The sequence below is a fragment of the Thalassophryne amazonica genome, chromosome 11 (genome assembly GCF_902500255.1).
Source record: "Thalassophryne amazonica chromosome 11, fThaAma1.1, whole genome shotgun sequence".
In the NCBI taxonomy this organism is placed as follows: Eukaryota; Metazoa; Chordata; class Actinopteri; order Batrachoidiformes; family Batrachoididae; genus Thalassophryne; species Thalassophryne amazonica.
Window position 1 is genome coordinate 30,865,414 of NC_047113.1, and position 19,820 is coordinate 30,885,233.

General features: G+C 40.2%; 3 protein-coding genes across 5 annotated transcripts in view; all 3 read right to left on the minus strand.

Moving 5' to 3' along the window:
• The window catches only part of LOC117519820 (protocadherin gamma-A11-like), a 911,360-nt gene that overhangs the window by 828,402 nt on the left and 63,138 nt on the right, over nucleotides 1–19,820 (minus strand). The window contains exon 1 of one of the 3 annotated variants that reach the window (XR_004563450.1): nucleotides 1,944–4,325. The exons of the other annotated variants lie outside the window; for them this stretch is intronic. The gene's annotated coding sequence lies outside the window, so the exon portion shown is untranslated. Of the gene's footprint in view, nucleotides 1–1,943; nucleotides 4,326–19,820 lie in introns of those variants that run through there. 3 annotated transcript variants of the gene reach the window in all.
• Nucleotides 7,321–8,921, minus strand: LOC117519854 (protocadherin alpha-8-like). Its single transcript, XM_034181124.1, has one exon. It carries the CDS (start codon nucleotides 8,852–8,854, stop codon nucleotides 7,448–7,450), a length of 1,407 nt encoding a protein of 468 aa, XP_034037015.1. The 5' UTR covers nucleotides 8,855–8,921; the 3' UTR covers nucleotides 7,321–7,447.
• On the minus strand, nucleotides 13,653–19,056 carry LOC117520496 (protocadherin beta-15-like). Its single transcript, XM_034181831.1, has 3 exons — nucleotides 16,682–19,056; nucleotides 14,949–14,952; nucleotides 13,653–13,837 (listed from the first exon to the last, which is right to left on the minus strand). Exons 1-3 carry the CDS (start codon nucleotides 19,031–19,033, stop codon nucleotides 13,653–13,655), a joined length of 2,541 nt encoding a protein of 846 aa, XP_034037722.1. The 5' UTR covers nucleotides 19,034–19,056.

A 19,820-nucleotide genomic window follows, 5' to 3' on the forward strand; every position in this document is an offset into this window, starting at 1 on the left:
CCTGGAGGTATATGTCTATATTTAAGGTGAAAAATCACCAATAAAATTCCCGCAGGGAGGGGCTCGTCCACCGGACCTATCAAAACTGTTCAACAAATCGATTTTCTATTCAATAATTTGTGCATGATGTTGGAAGAAGAAAAAAAAAAAAAACACGAAAAAAAGTCGGATGTGTTTTCAGCACCACAGACAGCGAGCACAGTTCTCGAAATCGACAAAAGCTGAATGCTTTCAGATCCATCTGCTCCACAACTCACATGTGCCAGAATGGAGACTTGCCTTTCATACAGCAGAACAAAAACGAGTGACAAACTTTATAAAGTGGAGTTGCATGTCTGTAAACATGTTCCACCCTTGTTTGTGGTCGTCAGGAGAGTAACACAAAGAAATCATTACGTCTGGACATTACAATGTCCAGACGTTTTCCTTTGCGTTTGAAGTTAATTCAAGACTTAAAAAAGACAGACACAAAGTTTGATGCATGCGGATATACCACAATCCATCACAGAATCAGGCAGCTACAACTTGAGCCACAACTGATAGACGTGGGGATCACAGTCAAGAAACTCCATGTCACACGCCTCACCGTCCTGTAAATTTAGTGACATTATTGATGATTCCCCTGTGTACAAAAGTGCATTACACCAAATAACACAAACTGATTAAAATGTATCTTTCACTGTATATGTGAGGTCACTGCATGCTGGCTCATACCAGGGAAACAAGCAACATGGCCAAAGTGTTGGAGCTGATTTGTCTTCATATTGATAGTGATACTCCTCGTCTCAGTCTCCCCAAATGAAACTGCACTCTTAGAAATAAAATGTTGAATTTAATTGATAAAGTTAAGGTAACTTTTTCCACATAACATTGTCAATTAAGCGCAAAACAATATTGTAGTTGAAATTAAGTAAATTAAATGAAACATTATACTTAAATCCCTAAAATTAACAAATACAACTATATTGAAAATAATAGTATTAATAACATTTAAAACCCCTGTGTTTCATTTCTTAGAGTGTGTACATTTTCCACAAAGTCATCCCAGCAGTACCCAAGGAGCACCTGAAGAGAACAAGCACCAAAGATATCCAGTCATAACCTTACGACACTGGTTAGCATCCAAGTCTCACAATGAAACAGTAAGACTTGAACCTTTATTCTCAGTCAAAGTTATTGGCATCATCAAAAACGTCTATACAGCAACACCATGACTCCTTCCCAGGTGTTTCTCAGTCTCAAAATCTCAGGACCCAGAGACATGTATGTCAGTTCTGATCTGAACCAAACTCTCTAGAAGTTTGACACTTTCACTGCATGCACATACATTTCTGATAGCTGAGTATAGAAAGTCTGAAAGTCAAGTTCAGTGGTGTCCAAAGTCTTCCAGAAAGGGCTGAGAGGGTGCAGGTTTTCCTTGCTGCCACTGCCTCCAGCAGGTGATTTTACTGACAAACTCACCCGATCTACTCAAAGTGATGTTATCAGTGAAATCACCTGTTGTAGTCAGTGGCAGCAAGGAAAACCTGCACCCTCTCGGCCCTTTCTGGAAGACTTTGGACACCACTGGTCTAGATCTTAGACAATTGCAAATCCATACACTCTGTTAACTCAGTCAGCTTCTCAGGTGCTGCAGGCACATCCACGGATTCCAAAAAATAAATGGCACAATTAAACCAGACAAATGTGAACACTGCCAGGCTACATAGTTTGCACATCGCATAATCACATCTTTTGTCAAAGAGAATGAAAAAGAACATTTTGGTCCAGGAAATGTGAGTGAATGTCCTTATTAAATAGATTATAAAATGTAAAGCACTGAAAAAATATAGATATCCAACGTAATAGGATCAAACGGATAGTTTGAAAATATGAATTACTTTTGCTTGTGGGAAAGGATTATTTGAGCTATGTCTGCAAAAATTGAATAAGAATGATCTTACCTCTACAGATGTTTGTCTTCTGTCAGGAACCACCAGAGTGTTCGCATTGCTTCCAGGGACTATAGTAGATCCAATACTCATCCTGGGTCCAACTAACATGTAACGCTTCTCTCCAGATCTGTACTGGATGCTGTTGCACAGAGTTCCATCATAATTTGCTTCTTGCAAATACTTGGACGAATAGTCTGTGGTTTTGGAGCACTGCATGGCAATCAGCACAATGATACTGATGAGGAAAAGTGTGGAAACTGAGCCCAAAGTGATCATGAGATAAAAAGTCACATTATTCTCCTCTTCATCTTTTGCTGAACCTTTAACATCAGAAGCTGCAAAAGCCTCTTTGGGCTCAACAAATTTGACAGTCACAGTAGCTGTTGCTGAGAGTGAAACGTTCCCATTGTCTTTGACCAGTATGACCAGTTTATGCTCAGCCTCGTCTGTCTCTGTGAATGAGCGAAGTGTTCTGATCTGTCCTGTATAGCGGTCCAAAGCAAACAGACTGTGGTCAGTAAGCTCCTGCAGTGAAAACAGTAACCAGCCGTTATATCCTATATCAGCGTCATAGGCTCTGACTTTAGTCACCAAGTGACCTGCGTTCACATTTCGGGGAATCTCCTCCACACCTTCAGCAGAACCGTTAGCACTGACTGGATACAGGATGACTGGAGGGTTGTCGTTCTGATCCAGAATGAACACGTTCACTGTCACGTTGCTGCTCAGTGATGGAGTTCCACAATCTGTGGCCACAACTTGGAACTGGAAACTTTTCAGCATTTCAAAGTCAAAACGTTTTAGTGCTGAAATGTGTCCGTTATCAGGATTTATATTTAGGAAAGACATTATTCCATTTTGACCTTCTCTCACAATATGATAAGTAATAACTGCATTATCATTCAGGTCTTTGTCTGTTGCACTTACAGAGAATATTGACTTTCCAGCAGCATTATTTTCTACAAGATAAAACTGTAACGGATTTTGTTCAAAATGTGGACTGTTATCATTGACATCTGAAATCTGAATATTCAGTGTTTTTAAAGTGGATAAGGGAGGCTCACCACAATCTGTGGCTTTGATTGTTATTTCATAATGTGACATTTGTTCTCGATCCAAAAATCCTTTAGTGACAACTGAATACCTATTCTTTTTATAAGAGGGTTTTAGTTCAAATGGAACATCATTTATTATTTGTAAAATGATTTTTCCATTTACACCAGAATCTTTGTCCTTCACAGTAATGTGAGAGATGATAGTACCGGGCTTTGTATCCTCAGACACTGTATCTGATAATGACGTGATTTCTATTTCAGGTGGATTATCATTGATGTCTATTATCTTTACTGTAACTCCACATTCACCTGTTAGTGGAGGTATTCCTTTATCTGACGCCTCCACATTCAGTTTATAAACATCATTATCTTCGTAATCCATTATTCCTACAACTCTTATTTCTCCTGTCCTTGCGTTTATCTCAAAAATTTCATAAACTTTCTTTTTCAAAGTTTTTGAAAGACTATATTCAATTTCGCCATTTGTGCCTTCATCGGGATCTGATGCATTTATTTTAAATACTAAAGTGTCAACAGGAACGTTTTCTCTAATTTCAGTTTCATACTTCTCCTGACTAAATGTCGGACGATTATCATTTATGTCAAAAACAACAACAGTGACATTTAGTGTCCCTGATCTTTGAGGTTTTCCACCATCAACAGCTGTAACCAGCAGTGAGTGTTTATTTTTTTGTTCTCTGTCTAACGGCTTCTTCAGCACTAAAAACGGATTTTTATCTTCATCGTTTTCACGAACATCCACTTCAAAATGATCATTTGAATTTAAAGTATACGTACGAACAGAGTTAATTCCCGCATCAGGATCATGAGCAGTGTGCAGGCTGAACCTTTTTCCTGGCATCGTATTTTCAGCTATTTCAAACGTCTGATCGGTTTCAGTAAAACTGGGTGTGTGATCATTAACATCAGTAATTTCTACAGCCACATAATGTATTTCTAAAGGATTTTCAACGATTATTTTCAGCTCCATTAGACATGCGCCGCTCTCCTGACAGACCTCCTCTCTGTCGATTTTCTTGTGGACACACAAAGCACCGCTGTCCTGTTTTACCTCAAAAAAATTCTCCTCAGACTCAGAAACAACACGGAACCGTCGGTTTGTCAAAGAGGTGACGTCAAAGCCGAGATCCTTTGCAACATTTCCAACAACGGTTCCTTCTTTCACCTCCTCGGGAACAGAGTACCTTATTTCAGCCAAAGCCTGCTTTCCGACAAACAGCAGCAGACAAAGAAGAAAAGAAATCCAGGAGAAATCCCGGGATCCACTTCTCCTTTCGGTCCCCATCACGATCCATAAACATGCAAATACAGAGGATCCCTTATTTGTGACGACACTAAACAAATATTAATGTCGCATTTCCAGACTGATGCAGCAAGCTTCCATCATCTAAACGTTTGAGTCAAATGATTCTCTGCTCGGTAAAGCAAACAAAGGATTGAAATGGGGAGGGACACAGATTATGTGGTTTCTAATGTAATAGTGACACCACGAGGGCAAATTACTCCTCTACATGCTTCTGTAAATTAAATCATATTTGCTGGAAAAATCTAAACACAGTGAGAAAATGTGGTGATTTGATACACGATCATTTAATTTCTGAATATTCAACAGTCCTCTATTGGTCTCCAAAAGTGTCAATAAGGTATGATGGGGTGCAGGTTCTCGTGAACCCCCGCCCCTCCCACACAAAAACGAGAGGAGCTGAGTTCATTGTGAAATCACGTGGCTGCAGCAATTAACCTTCACCAAATATCACGGTTGCAAAATTCTGCAATCTGTGTCTTTAGGATGTTTCTTTGAAAAACAACGTGACCATTTTGCATACCTTATTTGTTTTTAAGCAAACTGGTTCACGTCTGATGATTTTGAATTTAAAGCAGTTAAAGGGTTTGGGAAAGCATATGTTCATCGAATAGATTTATTAATCAATCACCTGTGCATCATGTTTGAAGAATAAAAACTATCTGCTTTCAGCACTATAGATAGGAACCAGTTTTTCCACAGCAAAAAGAACTTCAGTATGATAAGGTAAAAGATCATTTACACATCCTTCGGAATCGACAAAAGCTGTATGATTTCAAATCCAGCTGCTCCACAGCTCATTTGTGCTAAAATGGAGACTTGCCTTTCATTCAGCAGAATACAAACGGGCATTAAACTTTCTAAAGTGGCTTTCCAATCAGTCGTTGTGGTACTGCATGTCTATAAACATATTTCATGGATGGAATATCGAATATCAATATCACAGCAGCACCCATCACACTCATCACACCTCATTTTAGATGATTGCCCTCTAGTACATAACACGTGTATTACACCAAGTGAATACTAATTGAAAAAAAAAAATCTCTTACACTGTATATATCAACCACGCCAGAGAAATGACCACATGGCCAAAATATTGGAGTTGAAGACTCTTCATATTGTAAGTGACACTCCTCATCTGAGTCTCCCAAAGTATGTCTTCATTCAACACAAAGTCATACCAGCAGTGAACAGACCAAGCACAAAAGAAATCCAGTCATAACCTTAGGTCACCGGTTTGCTTCCAAGTCTCACAAAAACTCAGTAAAACAGAAACCAGGACCTTAAAAACATGAACATTGTCATTTAAAAATATCAGCATCACCAAAAACAAACGCAGAGCAACATCATGACTCCTTCCGCTTTTCTCAAGGAAAAAGGCCCAAAAACATGAAGATCAGTAATGGCATGAGCACAACTAGCTAGAATTTTGACACTTTCACTGCATACAGATACACTTATGATGGCTGAGTGCAGGAAGTCTTTGACAATCACAACTTCATTAACTCTATTAACTCAGTCAGCTTCTCAGGTGCTGCAAGGACATCCACTGATTCCACACAATACACCCAGGTGACATAGTTTGCACACTGAATAATCACATCTCCTGTTAAAGAAAAGTGACAGTCACATTTATGTGCAAAAAATGTGAGTGAATGTCCTTATTAAACAGATAATAAAATATAAAGCACTGAAAAAATGGAGGTGTCCCACTTAATGGGATCAAACAGATGGTTTAGAATAGAATAGAATGCCTTTTTTTGTCATTATACAATGTACAACGAGATTAAAAGCCAGCTCCATAATCAGTGCAGGCAAGTAAGAAGAAAAGCAGCAATATCAAATAATATGTATCAAAAAAATATATGTACGATGTAAACATTAGAAGGTAAGGTGCACGGTCCTGGATGGTATGTACATTGCAGAGTAAGTATGTTATTATATATATTATTAAAAATTAGAAATATTGCACATTATGGGATGGAATGTTGCACATTATTGCCGGTGTATGCGGGAATTCAGGATGGTTACTGCTTTGGGAAAGAAACTGTTTTTGAGTCTGTTTGTTCTGGTCTTAATACACCTGTAACGCTTCCCTGGGGGCATCAGGTCAAACAGTTCAGTTTAAAACAGTTTAAAACAGTTTAAAAATATGAGTTTCTTTTGGTTGTGGGAAAAGTATATTCAAAATATGTCTGCAAATGGTCTTACCTCTGCAGATGTTTGTCTCCTGTCTGGAACCACCAGAGCGTTTGCATTGCTTCCAGGGACTATAGTAGATCCAATACTCATCCTGGGTCCAACTAACATGTAACGCTTCTCTCCAGATCTGTACTGGATGCTGTTGCACAGAGTTCCATCATAATTTGCTTCTTGCAAATACTTGGAGGAATAGTCTGTGGTTTTGGAGCACTGCATGGCAATCAGCACGATGATAATGATGAGGAAAAGTGTGGAAACTGAGCCCAAAGTGATCATGAGATAAAAAGTCACATTATTCTCCTCTTCATCTTTTGCTGAACCTTTAACATCAGAAGCTGCAAAAGCCTCTTTGGGCTCCACAAGTTTGACAGTCACAGTAGCTGTTGCTGAGAGTGAAACGTTCCCATTGTCTTTGACCAGTATGACCAGTTTATGCTCAGCCTCGTCTGTCTCTGTGAATGAGCGAAGTGTTCTGATCTGTCCTGTATAGCGGTCCAAAGCAAACAGACTGTGGTCAGTAAGCTCCTGCAGTGAAAACAGTAACCAGCCGTTATATCCTATATCAGCGTCATAGGCTCTGACTTTAGTCACCAAGTGACCTGCGTTCACATTTCGGGGAATCTCCTCCACACCTTCAGCAGAACCGTTAGCACTGACTGGGTACAGGATGACTGGAGGGTTGTCGTTCTGATCCAGAATGAACACGTTCACTGTCACGTTGCTGCTCAGTGATGGAGTTCCACAATCTGTGGCCACAACTTGGAACTGGAAACTTTTCAGGGTCTCAAAGTCAAAACTTCTTAGTGCTGATATTTGTCCGGTGTCAGAGTTGATATTCAGAAAAGTTGCAGCCACTTTATGACCTTCTTCTGCTCTCAGTATTCTGTAGGACAAAGCGGCGTTGTCGTTTAAATCTTTATCAAACGCACTTACAGAAAATATTGTTGCACCAGGGATATATTTTCTGTTAGATATAATTCTAACGGATTATGCTTGAATTCTGGGAAGTTGTCATTCACATCTGACACTCTGATATTTAAAGTTTTGGCTGAGGAGAGTGGAGGATCCCCGTAGTCTGTAGCTGTGATGGAGATCTCATAATCAGACACGGCTTCTCTGTCGAGTGGTTGATTTGTCACTAATGAATACATATTTTCCTTAAATGAGGGTTTTAATTCAAACGGCACATTTTCTGACACACTGCATATCACTTTACCATTCACTCCAGAATCGAGATCTGACACGCTAATTAGATAAATGACAGTTCCACTTCTGGAATCCTCCGGAACACTGTCTGATATTGTCGTCACCTCTATCTCTGGTTTGTTATCATTAATATCAATTACCTTTATTATAACTCTACAATCCGTTGTCATCGGGGGCTGACCTTTATCAGAAGCCTGGATATCTAATTTGAAAACATCAGACGTTTCATAGTCTATCTGACCCTGAACTCGGATTTCTCCTGTATTTTTATCCAGACGAAACAGCTGTAAGACTTTGGTATTAACGTCTCCACCAAAACCATATTCGACTTCTCCGTTTATTCCGTCATCGAGATCCGTAGCGTGAACGTTCATTACAACCGTTTCCAACGACACGTTTTCTCTTAAGGTTGCAGAATAAACATCTTTGGAAAAAATCGGCCTGTTATCATTGATATCAAGAACCTTTATGGTAAGATTCAGATGAGCAGATTTTTGCGGGGTCCCTCCATCTGTAGCTGTCAGAATCAAGCTGTGGATTATTTTCTGTTCTCTGTCTAAATTCTTTTGGAGCACCAAGAAAGGGATTTTGTCCTCGTCCTTGTCTCTGATTTCAAGATGAAAATGATCGTTTGGACTGAGCTTGTAACGCTGGACAGAATTTATCCCAACATCTGCATCTCGTGCGCCTGGTAACTGAAATCGCGCTCCCGGTAAAGTGCTTTCCGCTATTTCGAACACCTTTTCTTTCTCAGCAAAACTCGGAGCGTGGTCGTTAGCATCCGTTATTTCCACGCTGACATAATGGATCTCCAGTGGATTTTCAACAACGATTTTCAGATCCACCGCGCAGGCAGCGTTTTTGTCGCACAACTCTTCGCGGTCGATCCTCCGGTGCGCGCACAAAACTCCGCTCGTCGGATTCACCTCAAACAGAGCGTCCTCACCTCCGGACACAAGGCGAAAATGCCTGTTTACCAGAGTAGATACATCAAGGCCTAAATCCTTGGCCACATTTCCAATCGTAGATCCCACCCGAATCTCTTCTGGAGTCGAGTATTTGATCTGAGCAGAAACCACCTCACCGAAGCAAACGAGAGAGAAAAGCAGGAGACACGACGAGGACACCATTGCGTATCTTTGTTCCTGTTGCCTTCTCGAAAAAAAAAAAAAAAAATCATTCAAATCTGCTCCTCCGCAAACACCCAGCTCGCAAAATACCTCCAACCGTCGTCAGATTACGACTCGGAAACCCAAATTAGTCAGGAAAAGATTTCTTGACCGAAAAATGTCTAAACGATGGTATTCTTTCTGATTCAACTGAAAAAAAAAAAAAAAAAAATCATCTGAAAGGGGCAGGGAGCCTGTATTGGCTTTAATAAACAACCCAGTACTGCCACCTTGTGGATGCAGGTCACCCCTGCCTTTAAATATGAAGAAAAATTTGAAATATTATTTACTTATCAGAAACCCAACAATAGGCTCAAATTTAGAAATTAATTAATTATTTAATCTGAAGCTATTAAGTGGTTTGAAGATGAACAGCCAGGAACCTATTAAATACGCTAATAATACAGAAGTAGTTCAGTATTAAATCTAGATATCACATTAACACTGACCAGTTGTACAACTAAGTCTAAATACCTGCAGTTTTATCACCATTTTGTATCATCATGTACTGTATTAACTGGATGTTCTGAGATTTATGAGTGATAAACACTGTGCCTACACTGAAAAAAAAGTGAAACACAGTGCACTTCATTCAAAGTACTTATTTACATTGATCTAATGGAAAATTGTGGTTTCCAGTTTAAATCTGCTGGAATCACTTTACAAAATCATAAATATACATTGTGAGAGACTAAAAAAATTCGCTGTAACAAATTACATCAATTTTTTTAAGTTGATCCAAAGTATCATTTTTTCAGTCTACATTTTTCCCCCTGAAAGAGTTTACAACATTTCCAAAAATGGCAGGGTACATTGTCACCAAAAATATGGAAGAGATCACAATGAGAACTCTGCCTCACAGTGTGATGATCGTCACAGAGATCTGAGTAAAGCACAACATTCTACATGCTGCTGTCCAGCAAGCAGGGACGCCAACAGGGATCTTAGGCCCCATGACAAGAAATTTTACCGGGCCACCCCCATATTATTTAGTCAGTATTATAATTGTATTCAGGGTCTCTGTGGGGCCATGTCAATCATGGGCCCCTAGAATCCTTTTCCTTATTCTCCCCTTTTTGGAACCCCTACCAGCAAGTCGGGTGCTAGTCACAGGGTGGAGGGCGGTGTGCCTGTGTAATCAACGGTTGGTGCACCATCTCAGACATACTGAAAAAGCAACACAGTTCTAATTCGAAGCTCCTAATGGTGCGGTGCATGCGGTTCTTGCAAACAGAGTGTGCACTGTTTTATTTGACCTGATACCAGTACTATTCAGCACCATGGACAGCATTCATTCATTTTCCATAGGCGCTTACTGCAATCAAGGGTCCCGGGGGGGGGGGGGGGGGGGGGGCTGGAGCCTATCCCACCAGTCATAAGGTGATGCCAGTCTATCACAGGGCCACATATAACTTGACGAACCCAGTCACATACACACGCACGCCTATGGTCAACTTAGGGTCACCAATTTGGATAAACTACATGTGGGAAGTGGGAGCAAACCAGAGCACTTGAAGGGAACCCACACAAACACGGCAAGAACATGCAAAGGCCACACAGGTTCGCTTCCCACCAGGTGGGAACCCATGACCTTCTTACTGTGAGGCAACAGTGCTAATCACTAATCCACCCTGCTGCCTTTTCTCAATGAAAAAAAAAATACAAAACTGTTAATCAATGAGAATTTGGACTAAAATGAACTAAAAACCTAAAATAAATATATATGCAAATAGGCAAACATCTGTCAGAATCTTCATCACATATAAAATATGTGTCCATTCCCAGTGCATTAGCTTTACATTTGTCAGTATAAAACATCAACCCAGTCTCATGGCAGTTTGTGGGACTGGGTTATGAAAAGTACATTAATCTATGGGCTCATTACAGTGGTACGAAAATGGGGCATTTTCATAATGAGGTCACAAATTCATTTCGTGACAGGGGCACAAAATGACAGAGGCTATTCTGCTAAAACTGTCGACTCCACTGAGGCATTGAAAGAATGTTTCTGAACAACAGACTTGCAGAATCATTTGTGCTCAGCCAAACTAAATGGAATACAAACTATGCAACAATAAAATAACTGAAAAAAAACAAAACAAAACAAAACTCCAGGAACCGCTGCAGACATCTGAAGCTCCACCATGCTGAAACTTAAATTAGAATTTTAGCTTATGATACTGCTTGTGCAATAAAATGCAATGTTCAGATCATTGGTTCACTTCTCGGTCACACTGACTTATTATTTAATGATTGCATGCAACAGCTAATGATAGTAACATGAAATTTGTGTGTGTGTGTGTGTGTGTGTGTGTGTGTGTGTGTGTGTGTGTGTGTGTGTGTGTGTGTGTGTGTGTGTGTGTGTGTGTGTGTGTGTGTGTGTGTGTGTGTGTGTGTGTGTGTGTGTGTGTGTGTGTGTGTGTGTGTGATTGGTCGTGTTTTAGTTATTCACCTCTGACAGATGTCAGGCAGTTAATACAGAATAAAAAACATCTGCTTGGCATGGAATGCTCCAGTTAATCATCCTTACTCACTCACTCATCTTCAAACACCTATCCAAGATCAAATCACAGAGCCTATCCCAGCAGTCATAGGTCATGAGGCAGGGTACACCCTGGACAGGATGCCAGTGTGTCACAGGGTCACATATAGAGAAACAAACACATTCACACTCGCACGCACACCTATGGACAATTTAAAGTTTCCAGTCTTCAGAACCTGCATGTCTTTGGATGTGGCAGGAAGCTGGAACACCTGGAGGGAACCCACGCAAACACAGGAGAACATACAAACTCCACACAGAAAGGCCACAGGTGGGAAGTGATCCCATGACCTTCTCACTATGAGGCAACAGTGCTAACTGATAAGCCACTGTGCTAGTTAATCAGCATCTCTTTAAATAAAATAATAGCCTTTGAAGGTTTAAGATTAAGCACAAATCAAAGATTTTAAAAAAATTATGACTAAAATGGGAATAAATATTCTTCTTCTCCTCCTCTTCTATACTCTATTGCTCTCCTCTGGATGTCCAAACTTTTCAGTCACATGTCTCTGACTTTGTCCACAAACTGTTCTATTTGCAGTGCCCCAGTGATATGGCCATTTCTAATCCTGTCTATACTCATCATTCCCAAGGAGGCTCATTGCATCTTCAGCTTTGCCACCCCTTGTTTTGTTGGTGCCACTCTCTGTAAGCCATCAAACTACTGTCTTGTAACCTTTCCCTTTTTTCTCTTGCAGATACTCTTCTATCAAAAATCACTCCTGCCACTCCACCCATTCCACCTTGCATGAACTATCTTCTTCACTACTCTGCAACATTCACCAAAACTTTGCATGAAAAGGCTGAAAGACAACAAATAAAAAAGGAAGAAAAAATAAGACAAAAATGAAATTAGAAGTGACTCCCAAAATTGACACTGATGGAAAGTGGCCACAGTCATTGAAAGACATCCTCAAACATTAGGAACAAGTTCATTTCCTTTACGTTTTGTTGTGTGGGCCGCTGAAGAGGAGGTACTGCTGGCCCACCACCACCAGAGGGCACCCTGCCTGGAGTGCGGGCTCCAGGCACCAGAGGGCGCTGCCGCCTCACAGGAGCAGCCGGGGTGACAGCTGACACTCATCACCTATGACAGCTGTCACCACTCATCTGATCTGCATCGGTATATCAGCAAGACGTCATCTCCACCTCTTTGCCGAGATATCGTTCTACCGAGGAGGTAACGAACTCAGCCGTTGTGTTGTCTTTCAGACAGTGACTTTGTTGCTTGTGTTTTGACAGTGGTTGGTGAGTACTTGCAGCTGGAGACTGTACTGAACCCTTTTTTGATAAGTACTCACATTTTCCTGACAAGAGGTGGAGGTGGTTTTTTCACCATCTGTGTTGCTGGGTGCAAACGCACCCACATCTAACTGTTTTTGTTCCTCGCCAGCAGTACCAGATCCGACAAGCGGAGGCAGTGGCCACCTGGGAGTTCGGGACTTGGCGGCTCCAGTATCCCCGGGGTTCGGTGGCGGAGGAAATCGTGTGGTTCCGGTTCTGCTTTGGACAGACGTCTTCTATCTTCGAGCCTGCCCACATGACACCTTTGTGAATTGACTTTATTATTTTCTATTGTGATCTGTCGTGCTTGTTGTGCTTATTTCACAACAGTAAAAGTGCTATTTGACTTCCTCCATTGTCCATTCATTTGCGCCCCCTGTTGTGGGTCCGTGTTCCAACACTTTCACAACACGTTTTTAGTATTTCACATGGTTTTAGAACTATATATAAAGGTACTAGAGTGAGAAAAGATTATAACTTGCAGAAAGCAAATGTCTCAACTCATTTGGTTTCATATGACAGTCAGCTGAAACGTTCTGCCCCTTACACAGTTATTTCGATAACAACCAAGATACTCACATAATCCAATATCTATTCGGTGCTTGTAATGTTCTCTATCAGGCAGTGTCATTACTTTTCCATTTAGTCACCTTCTCTTTACACACACTTACACAAACCCTGGTCAAGTTTTTCCATCCCATCAGTGAGGAAATTTAGTGTTTTCTCTCACCTCCAGCAAGGGAAGCTGCTTGCACCAACATCACTGGTGTAATGGTGTCCCTTCAGAAGTTCTTTTGGCTTGTTCAAAAGAAAAAAAGTCAAAGGGCATGAGATCCAGAATGCATAGCAATTGTGATAAGATTGAAGAAGTGAAGAAGAATATTTTTCCAGAATGAGCTCCTATGCAACTGATGATGATTCATGATGTTCGGCTCATTTAAGTGCCTCTTCTGTTGGCTCTACTGCTACCTCAAACCCTCTCAGGACATCTTGATCAGAGTGTAGATACATTGATCTTGAGGTATCTCTTGTAGCAGGTGTATCTTTATGGTCATACACAAGAGGTAGGTCTTTGCACAGTTGATCCAAATGGTTCTTGAAGCTGTTAATAGCAGGTGCTGATATGATGACATTGGGCAAGTTGTTACAGGTGTTTGAGGTTTTGTTTTTTGTTTTTTTTCCAATTTATTTTAATTTATATAGCGCCAAATCACAACAGAGTTGCCTCAAAGCGCTTCACACAGGTAAGGTGTAACCTTACCAACCCCCAGAGCAACAGTGGTAAGGAAAAACTCCCTCTGAGGAAGAAACCTCAAGCAGACCAGACTCAAAGGGGTGACCCTCTGCTTGGGCCATGCTACAAACATAAATTACAGAACAATTCACGGACGAATATACAAGAAATGCTGTTGGCGCACAGGACAGGAGGATCTCCAACACAAATGCAACTCCCATCTCTGGATGGAGCTGCACCTTAAACAGAGAGAAAAAAACAGAATCAGGCATCAGAAAGACAAAAAATATTGTATAATTTGCCAGCATTAAACAACAAGAAAAAGAGAAGAAATACTAAGGTGATCACCGGCCACTAGCCCTAAACTTCACTAAAAGACCCAGAATTTAGGTAAAGTTGAGGCTGCGGCCCGCTCCAAGGTTCTGAGGTTCTGAGGTTGCAACTTAAATGGTGTGTTTGCGCAGATTAGTCCTTGGTCTGGTTTTCATGACTTTCAAACAATGTCCTCGTGTTTGGTGTTTGGTCTGAGTTTGAGGAAATCACATACTTCACAGTCATATTTACCAGACAATCATGTCTCCACTGAGTCTACAGAATGTTAACAAAGGGAGTTTTCTTGTTTGGAGTCTTTCAGAGTTTGAAAATTCCTTGAGACCTGGGAGCATTTTGGTTGCACAACAGACATTTTCCATGGCTTCTATATGTTTACTCAAATATGGCAAAGACATTTGGTTGGCAAATTCCTAATGTGGATGGACTAAGGCCTTGTATAAAAAAGTGAACATGCCTCAAGGCTGCGTGTAACTTTTACAACGTGTCCACATATTGGTCAGAGTTGAAAGTGTTGCCATGTTCCAAAAATTCTTTGATTTAATGTTACTAATTTGGTCATCAAGACCGTTTACTGTGGGAGGTGATGGTTGAGTGGTTAAGCACTGAGACCAGAGGATCTTCAGTTCAAATCCCAGCCTGACCGGAAAATCACTAAGGGCACTTGGGCTAGGTCCTTAATCCCCTAGTTGCTCCCGGTGTGTATTAGGCACCTTGCATGGCAATAGCCTGACATCAGGGTGAATGTGAGGCACTGACGTGTAAAGCGCTTTGAGCGTCTGATGCAGATGGAAAAACGTTATATAAATGTAGTCCATTTAAGACTTTTCTGGTTGCAGGGATGACTTTGAATTTTTGGCATTCTAACTCCATGCCCACCTCCTGATTGGTGTGACAATCCACACAGGTGACACACAGACATCACACATTTAACGATGAATGTCGACAGGTGCACAAACCTGCACGGTGACAAATATAAAATGGCATGTTGTTTCAAATGCATATCAACGTATAGTTCCTTTTTTTTTACCAACTACTGTGTCCACCTGTTACATCAAAGGTGATTCTGTGAATGCCTGAAACTTCAGGCGAAAACCATTTGGTCTAGAGATAATAAGTAAAGGATTATACTCTTACCAATTTCATTTTGATATCTTGCTTGTCATCATGCTGAAGGCAGATTTGTTCAGTAAAGCTTGGACTTGACTTTGTACTTCTTTTTCACAAACTTTTAAAAACAAAGTTATACAATAAAATAGAATAAAACACAGAAATAAATAAATAATGTGAAAAACAGCAGCAGGCCTTTAACCTATACATAGGTGTGTAATTATAAACACACATTTTTGAGTCACAATTATCTTTCAATGCACATAGTTTTAAAACTTGTTGTGCAAGTCTGAATACCTCGTCATCAAAATTATGCTGCCAATAGGCACAAACATTAGTAATATCGCACTGAAATTTGTACAAAAGATGTGATGTGTTAGCACTAATTACAGAATGGGAGCCAAAAATATTGCTAATTGTACTTACAACATTATTCTAATTATTAAACATCTTATCAACAAAATTTCTACAACATTAATCATTCTCACCACACCAAGCCAGTGTAAAATATTTAACAAAGAAATCTGAGCACAATATTTGATGTGTTTAGCATGACACACCCAGCTTGGTGTTTCATATTGTCAAGTACACTGTGATACAAGAGAAGTCAAATTATAATCCTTTTCAGTAAATCAGCATATAATATATCCCATGAGGTGTTTAATTTGGAAGCCAAAAAATATCCCCTGACACTGAGGTGAAGCACCTCAAATTAACATTTCAGAAGTCCATCAACCAAATGGCTTCTGTCTGTTGCTCTAACAGGGACCAACGGACTCTTCAGTGTGGAAGATATCAAAAACAATTCATTTCCTGCCAGAATTTTGCTCATAAAATTACATTTGTCATTGCACAAACAAAAAAAACTTGAATTTGTGAGGATATTTGATGTCACACTTAAAGAGCAAACACAATAGAAACTGAATGGTCATAAACTTGTTCAACAAAGCTTTGATCAAAAGCTTCTGCCTCTATATATCATATCACATGAAATATGCAATGTTGAAGAGCCATATATGTAAATATCCAAAACATAATGAAATCCATGGGCCAAAAATTTGGCCTGACCTATGACCTTAACAGTTTTCTCAAAATCAAATCACATTGGTTGATCCTCAAATATAGTCAAAATTGGATGAAAGGTCTTTGAGTTATTTTGCTCAAACATGGACAGAAGCAGCGCTGAAAACACACGGCCAAAACATTATCAGGTATCCACATATGCTACGGCTGTGTGTAATGACAATCAAACACAAAACCTACAGTAACAGAATGCATTCAAACTTACCTCTGCAGACGTTTTTCTTCTGTCAGGAACCACCAGAGTGTTTGCATTGCTTCCAGGAACTACAGTAGATCCAATACTCATCCTGGGTCCAACTAACATGTAACGCTTCTCTCCAGATCTGTACTGGATGCTGTTGCACAGAGTTCCATCATAATTTGCTTCTTGCAAATACTTGGATGAATAGTCTGTGGTTTTGGAGCACTGCATGGCAATCAGTACGATGATACTGATGAGGAAAAGTGTGGAAACTGAGCCCAAAGTGATCATGAGATAAAAAGTCACATTATTGTCCTCTTCATCTTTTGCTGAACCTTTAACATCAGAAGCTGCAAAAGCCTCTTTGGGCTCCACAAGTTTGACAGTCACAGTAGCTGTTGCTGAGAGTGAAACGTTCCCATTGTCTTTGACCAGTATGACCAGTTTATGCTCAGCCTCGTCTGTCTCTGTGAATGAGCAAAGTGTTCTGATCTGTCCTGTATAGCGGTCCAAAGCAAACAGACTGTGGTCAGTAAGCTCCTGCAGTGAAAACAGTAACCAGCCGTTATATCCTATATCAGCGTCATAGGCTCTGACTTTAGTCACCAAGTGACCTGCGTTCACATTTCGGGGAATCTCCTCCACACCTTCAGCAGAACCGTTAGCACTGACTGGATACAGGATGACTGGAGGGTTGTCGTTCTGATCCAGAATGAACACGTTCACTGTCACGTTGCTGCTCAGTGATGGAGTTCCACAATCTGTGGCCACAACTTGGAACTGGAAACTTTTCAGGGTTTCAAAGTCAAAACTTTTTAGTGCTGAAATGTGTCCGTTATCAGGATTTATATTTAGGAAAGACATTATTCCATTTTGACCTTCTCTCACAATATGATAAGTAATAACTGCATTATCATTCAGGTCTTTGTCTGTTGCACTTACAGAGAATATTGACTTTCCAGCAACATTATTTTCTACAAGATAAAACTGGAACGGATTTTGTTCAAAATGTGGACTGTTATCATTGACATCTGAAATCTGAATATTCAGTGTTTTTAAAGTGGATAAGGGAGGCTCACCACAATCTGTGGCTTTGATTGTTATTTCATAATGTGACATTTGTTCTCGATCCAAAAATCCTTTAGTCACAACTGAATATGTATTCTCCTTATAAGAGGGTTTTAATTCAAAAGGAACATCATTTGTTATTTTTGAAAGAATCTTTCCATTCACACCAAAATCTTTATCTTTAACAGAAATGAGAGAAATTATTGTACCAGGTTTTGAATCCTCAGAAACTGTATCTGACAGTGATGTGATTTCTATTTGAGGTGAATTATCATTGATGTCTATTATCTTTACAATTAATCTACAAGCACCTTTTAGTGGAGGTGCTCCTTTATCTGTTGCCTCTATATCCATTTTATAAACGTCATTGTCTTCATAGTCTAACATTCCTTTAACTGTAATTGCTCCAGTTCTTGTGTCCAAGTAAAAAATATCATATATGTTTGGCTTCAAGTTGTTTCCAAGCATATATTCAATTTCTCCATTTGTGCCTTCATCTGGATCTGACGCATTTATTGTAAATACTAAAGTGTCAAATGGAACATTTTCATAAATTGAAATTTCATATGTCTCTTCAGCAAATGTTGGACGGTTATCATTACTGTCAAGAACAATAATGGTCACATTTAGTGTCCCTGATCTTTGAGGTTTTCCACCATCAACAGCTGTAACCAGCAGTGAGTGTTTATTTTTCTGTTCTCTGTCTAACGGCTTCTTCAACACTAAAAACGGCATTTTGTCCTCATCGTTTTGACGGACATCTACAGCAAAATGATCATGTAAATTAATGGTGTAAATGCGAATGGAATTAATTCCAGCATCAGGATCACGAGCAGTCGGTAGTTGAAAACGCCATCCTGGCAGTGTTTGTTCTGCTATTTCAAACGTTTTCTCACTGGCAGGAAAACGGGGTGTGTGATCATTAACATCAGTAATTTCTACAGCCACATAATGTATTTCTAAAGGATTTTCAACGATTATTTTCAGCTCCATTAGACATGCGCCGCTCCCCTGACAGACCTCCTCTCTGTCGATTTTCTTGTGGACACACAAAGCACCGCTGTCCTGTTTTACCTCAAAAAAATCCTCCTCAGACTCAGAAACAACACGGAACCGTCGGTTTGTCAAAGAGGTGACGTCAAAGCCGAGATCCTTTGCAACATTTGCAACAACGGTTCCTTCTTTCACCTCCTCGGGAACAGAGTACCTTATTTCAGCCAAAGCCTGCTTTCCGACAAACAGCAGCAGACAAAGAAGAAAAGAAATCCGAGCGAAATCCCGTGATCCACTTCTCCATTCGGTCCCCATCGTTATCCAACACTGAAATTCTCAGCACCCCGTAACTGAAATGATTATTTTCCAACTTGAAAGCCGTAATTGCTAAAACAGCATCTCGGAACCATTTGGTAACGTCTTTGCTTCAAATGGCTGGCTGTTCGGTTCTGGAAACAAAAGGTTTGTGAGGGAAGGTCCCAAGGCTTTGTTGTTTCTTATTTAATAGCGACATCCAGAGACGAGGCAAGGGAATTGTCCTGCTTAATGTAAAATAAGACATATTAATCCCTTTAAATAAGAAAAAAACCCTTGCTTGATACTAAAATTTAAATAATATTTGATCCTTTTTTCAAGATTTGTCAAGTTCACTTTTGTTTTTGTGGAAAATAATTCTGCCTGAAATTGATTCTTCCAAAGCCCCCCCCCCCCCCACCCCACCCCCGAAAAAAAAAGTTTTGTTAAAATATAAAATTGTGAAGTAGTTGTCAAAAGTATATAGAGTGAGATTTGTTTCTTTCAATGTCACTTGTGCCTCATGCACTCACCGAAGATTTGAAACGAGTTGTTTTCAGCACCATGGGCAGCGATTTCCAGCACACCCTCTTTGTTTTAGAGCAGGGGTAGGCAACCTGTTCCAGAAAGAGCCATGAGGGTGCAGGTTTTCTTTGCAGCCACTGACTCCACCAGGTGATTTTACTGATTAATATCACTTTGAGCAGATGGAATCAGTTAATCAGTGAAATCACCTGGTGGAGTCAGTGGCTGCAAAGAAAACCTGCACCCTCATGGCTCTTTCTGGAACAGGTTGCCTACCCCCGTA

Excerpts from the sequence above, each read along its gene's own strand:
- LOC117519854 (XM_034181124.1), bottom strand. The coding sequence starts at position 8,854 with ATGGTGTCCTCGTCGTGTCTCCTGCTTTTCTCTCTCGTTTGCTTCGGT.
- LOC117520496 (XM_034181831.1), bottom strand. The coding sequence starts at position 19,033 with ATGGGGACCGAATGGAGAAGTGGATCACGGGATTTCGCTCGGATTTCT.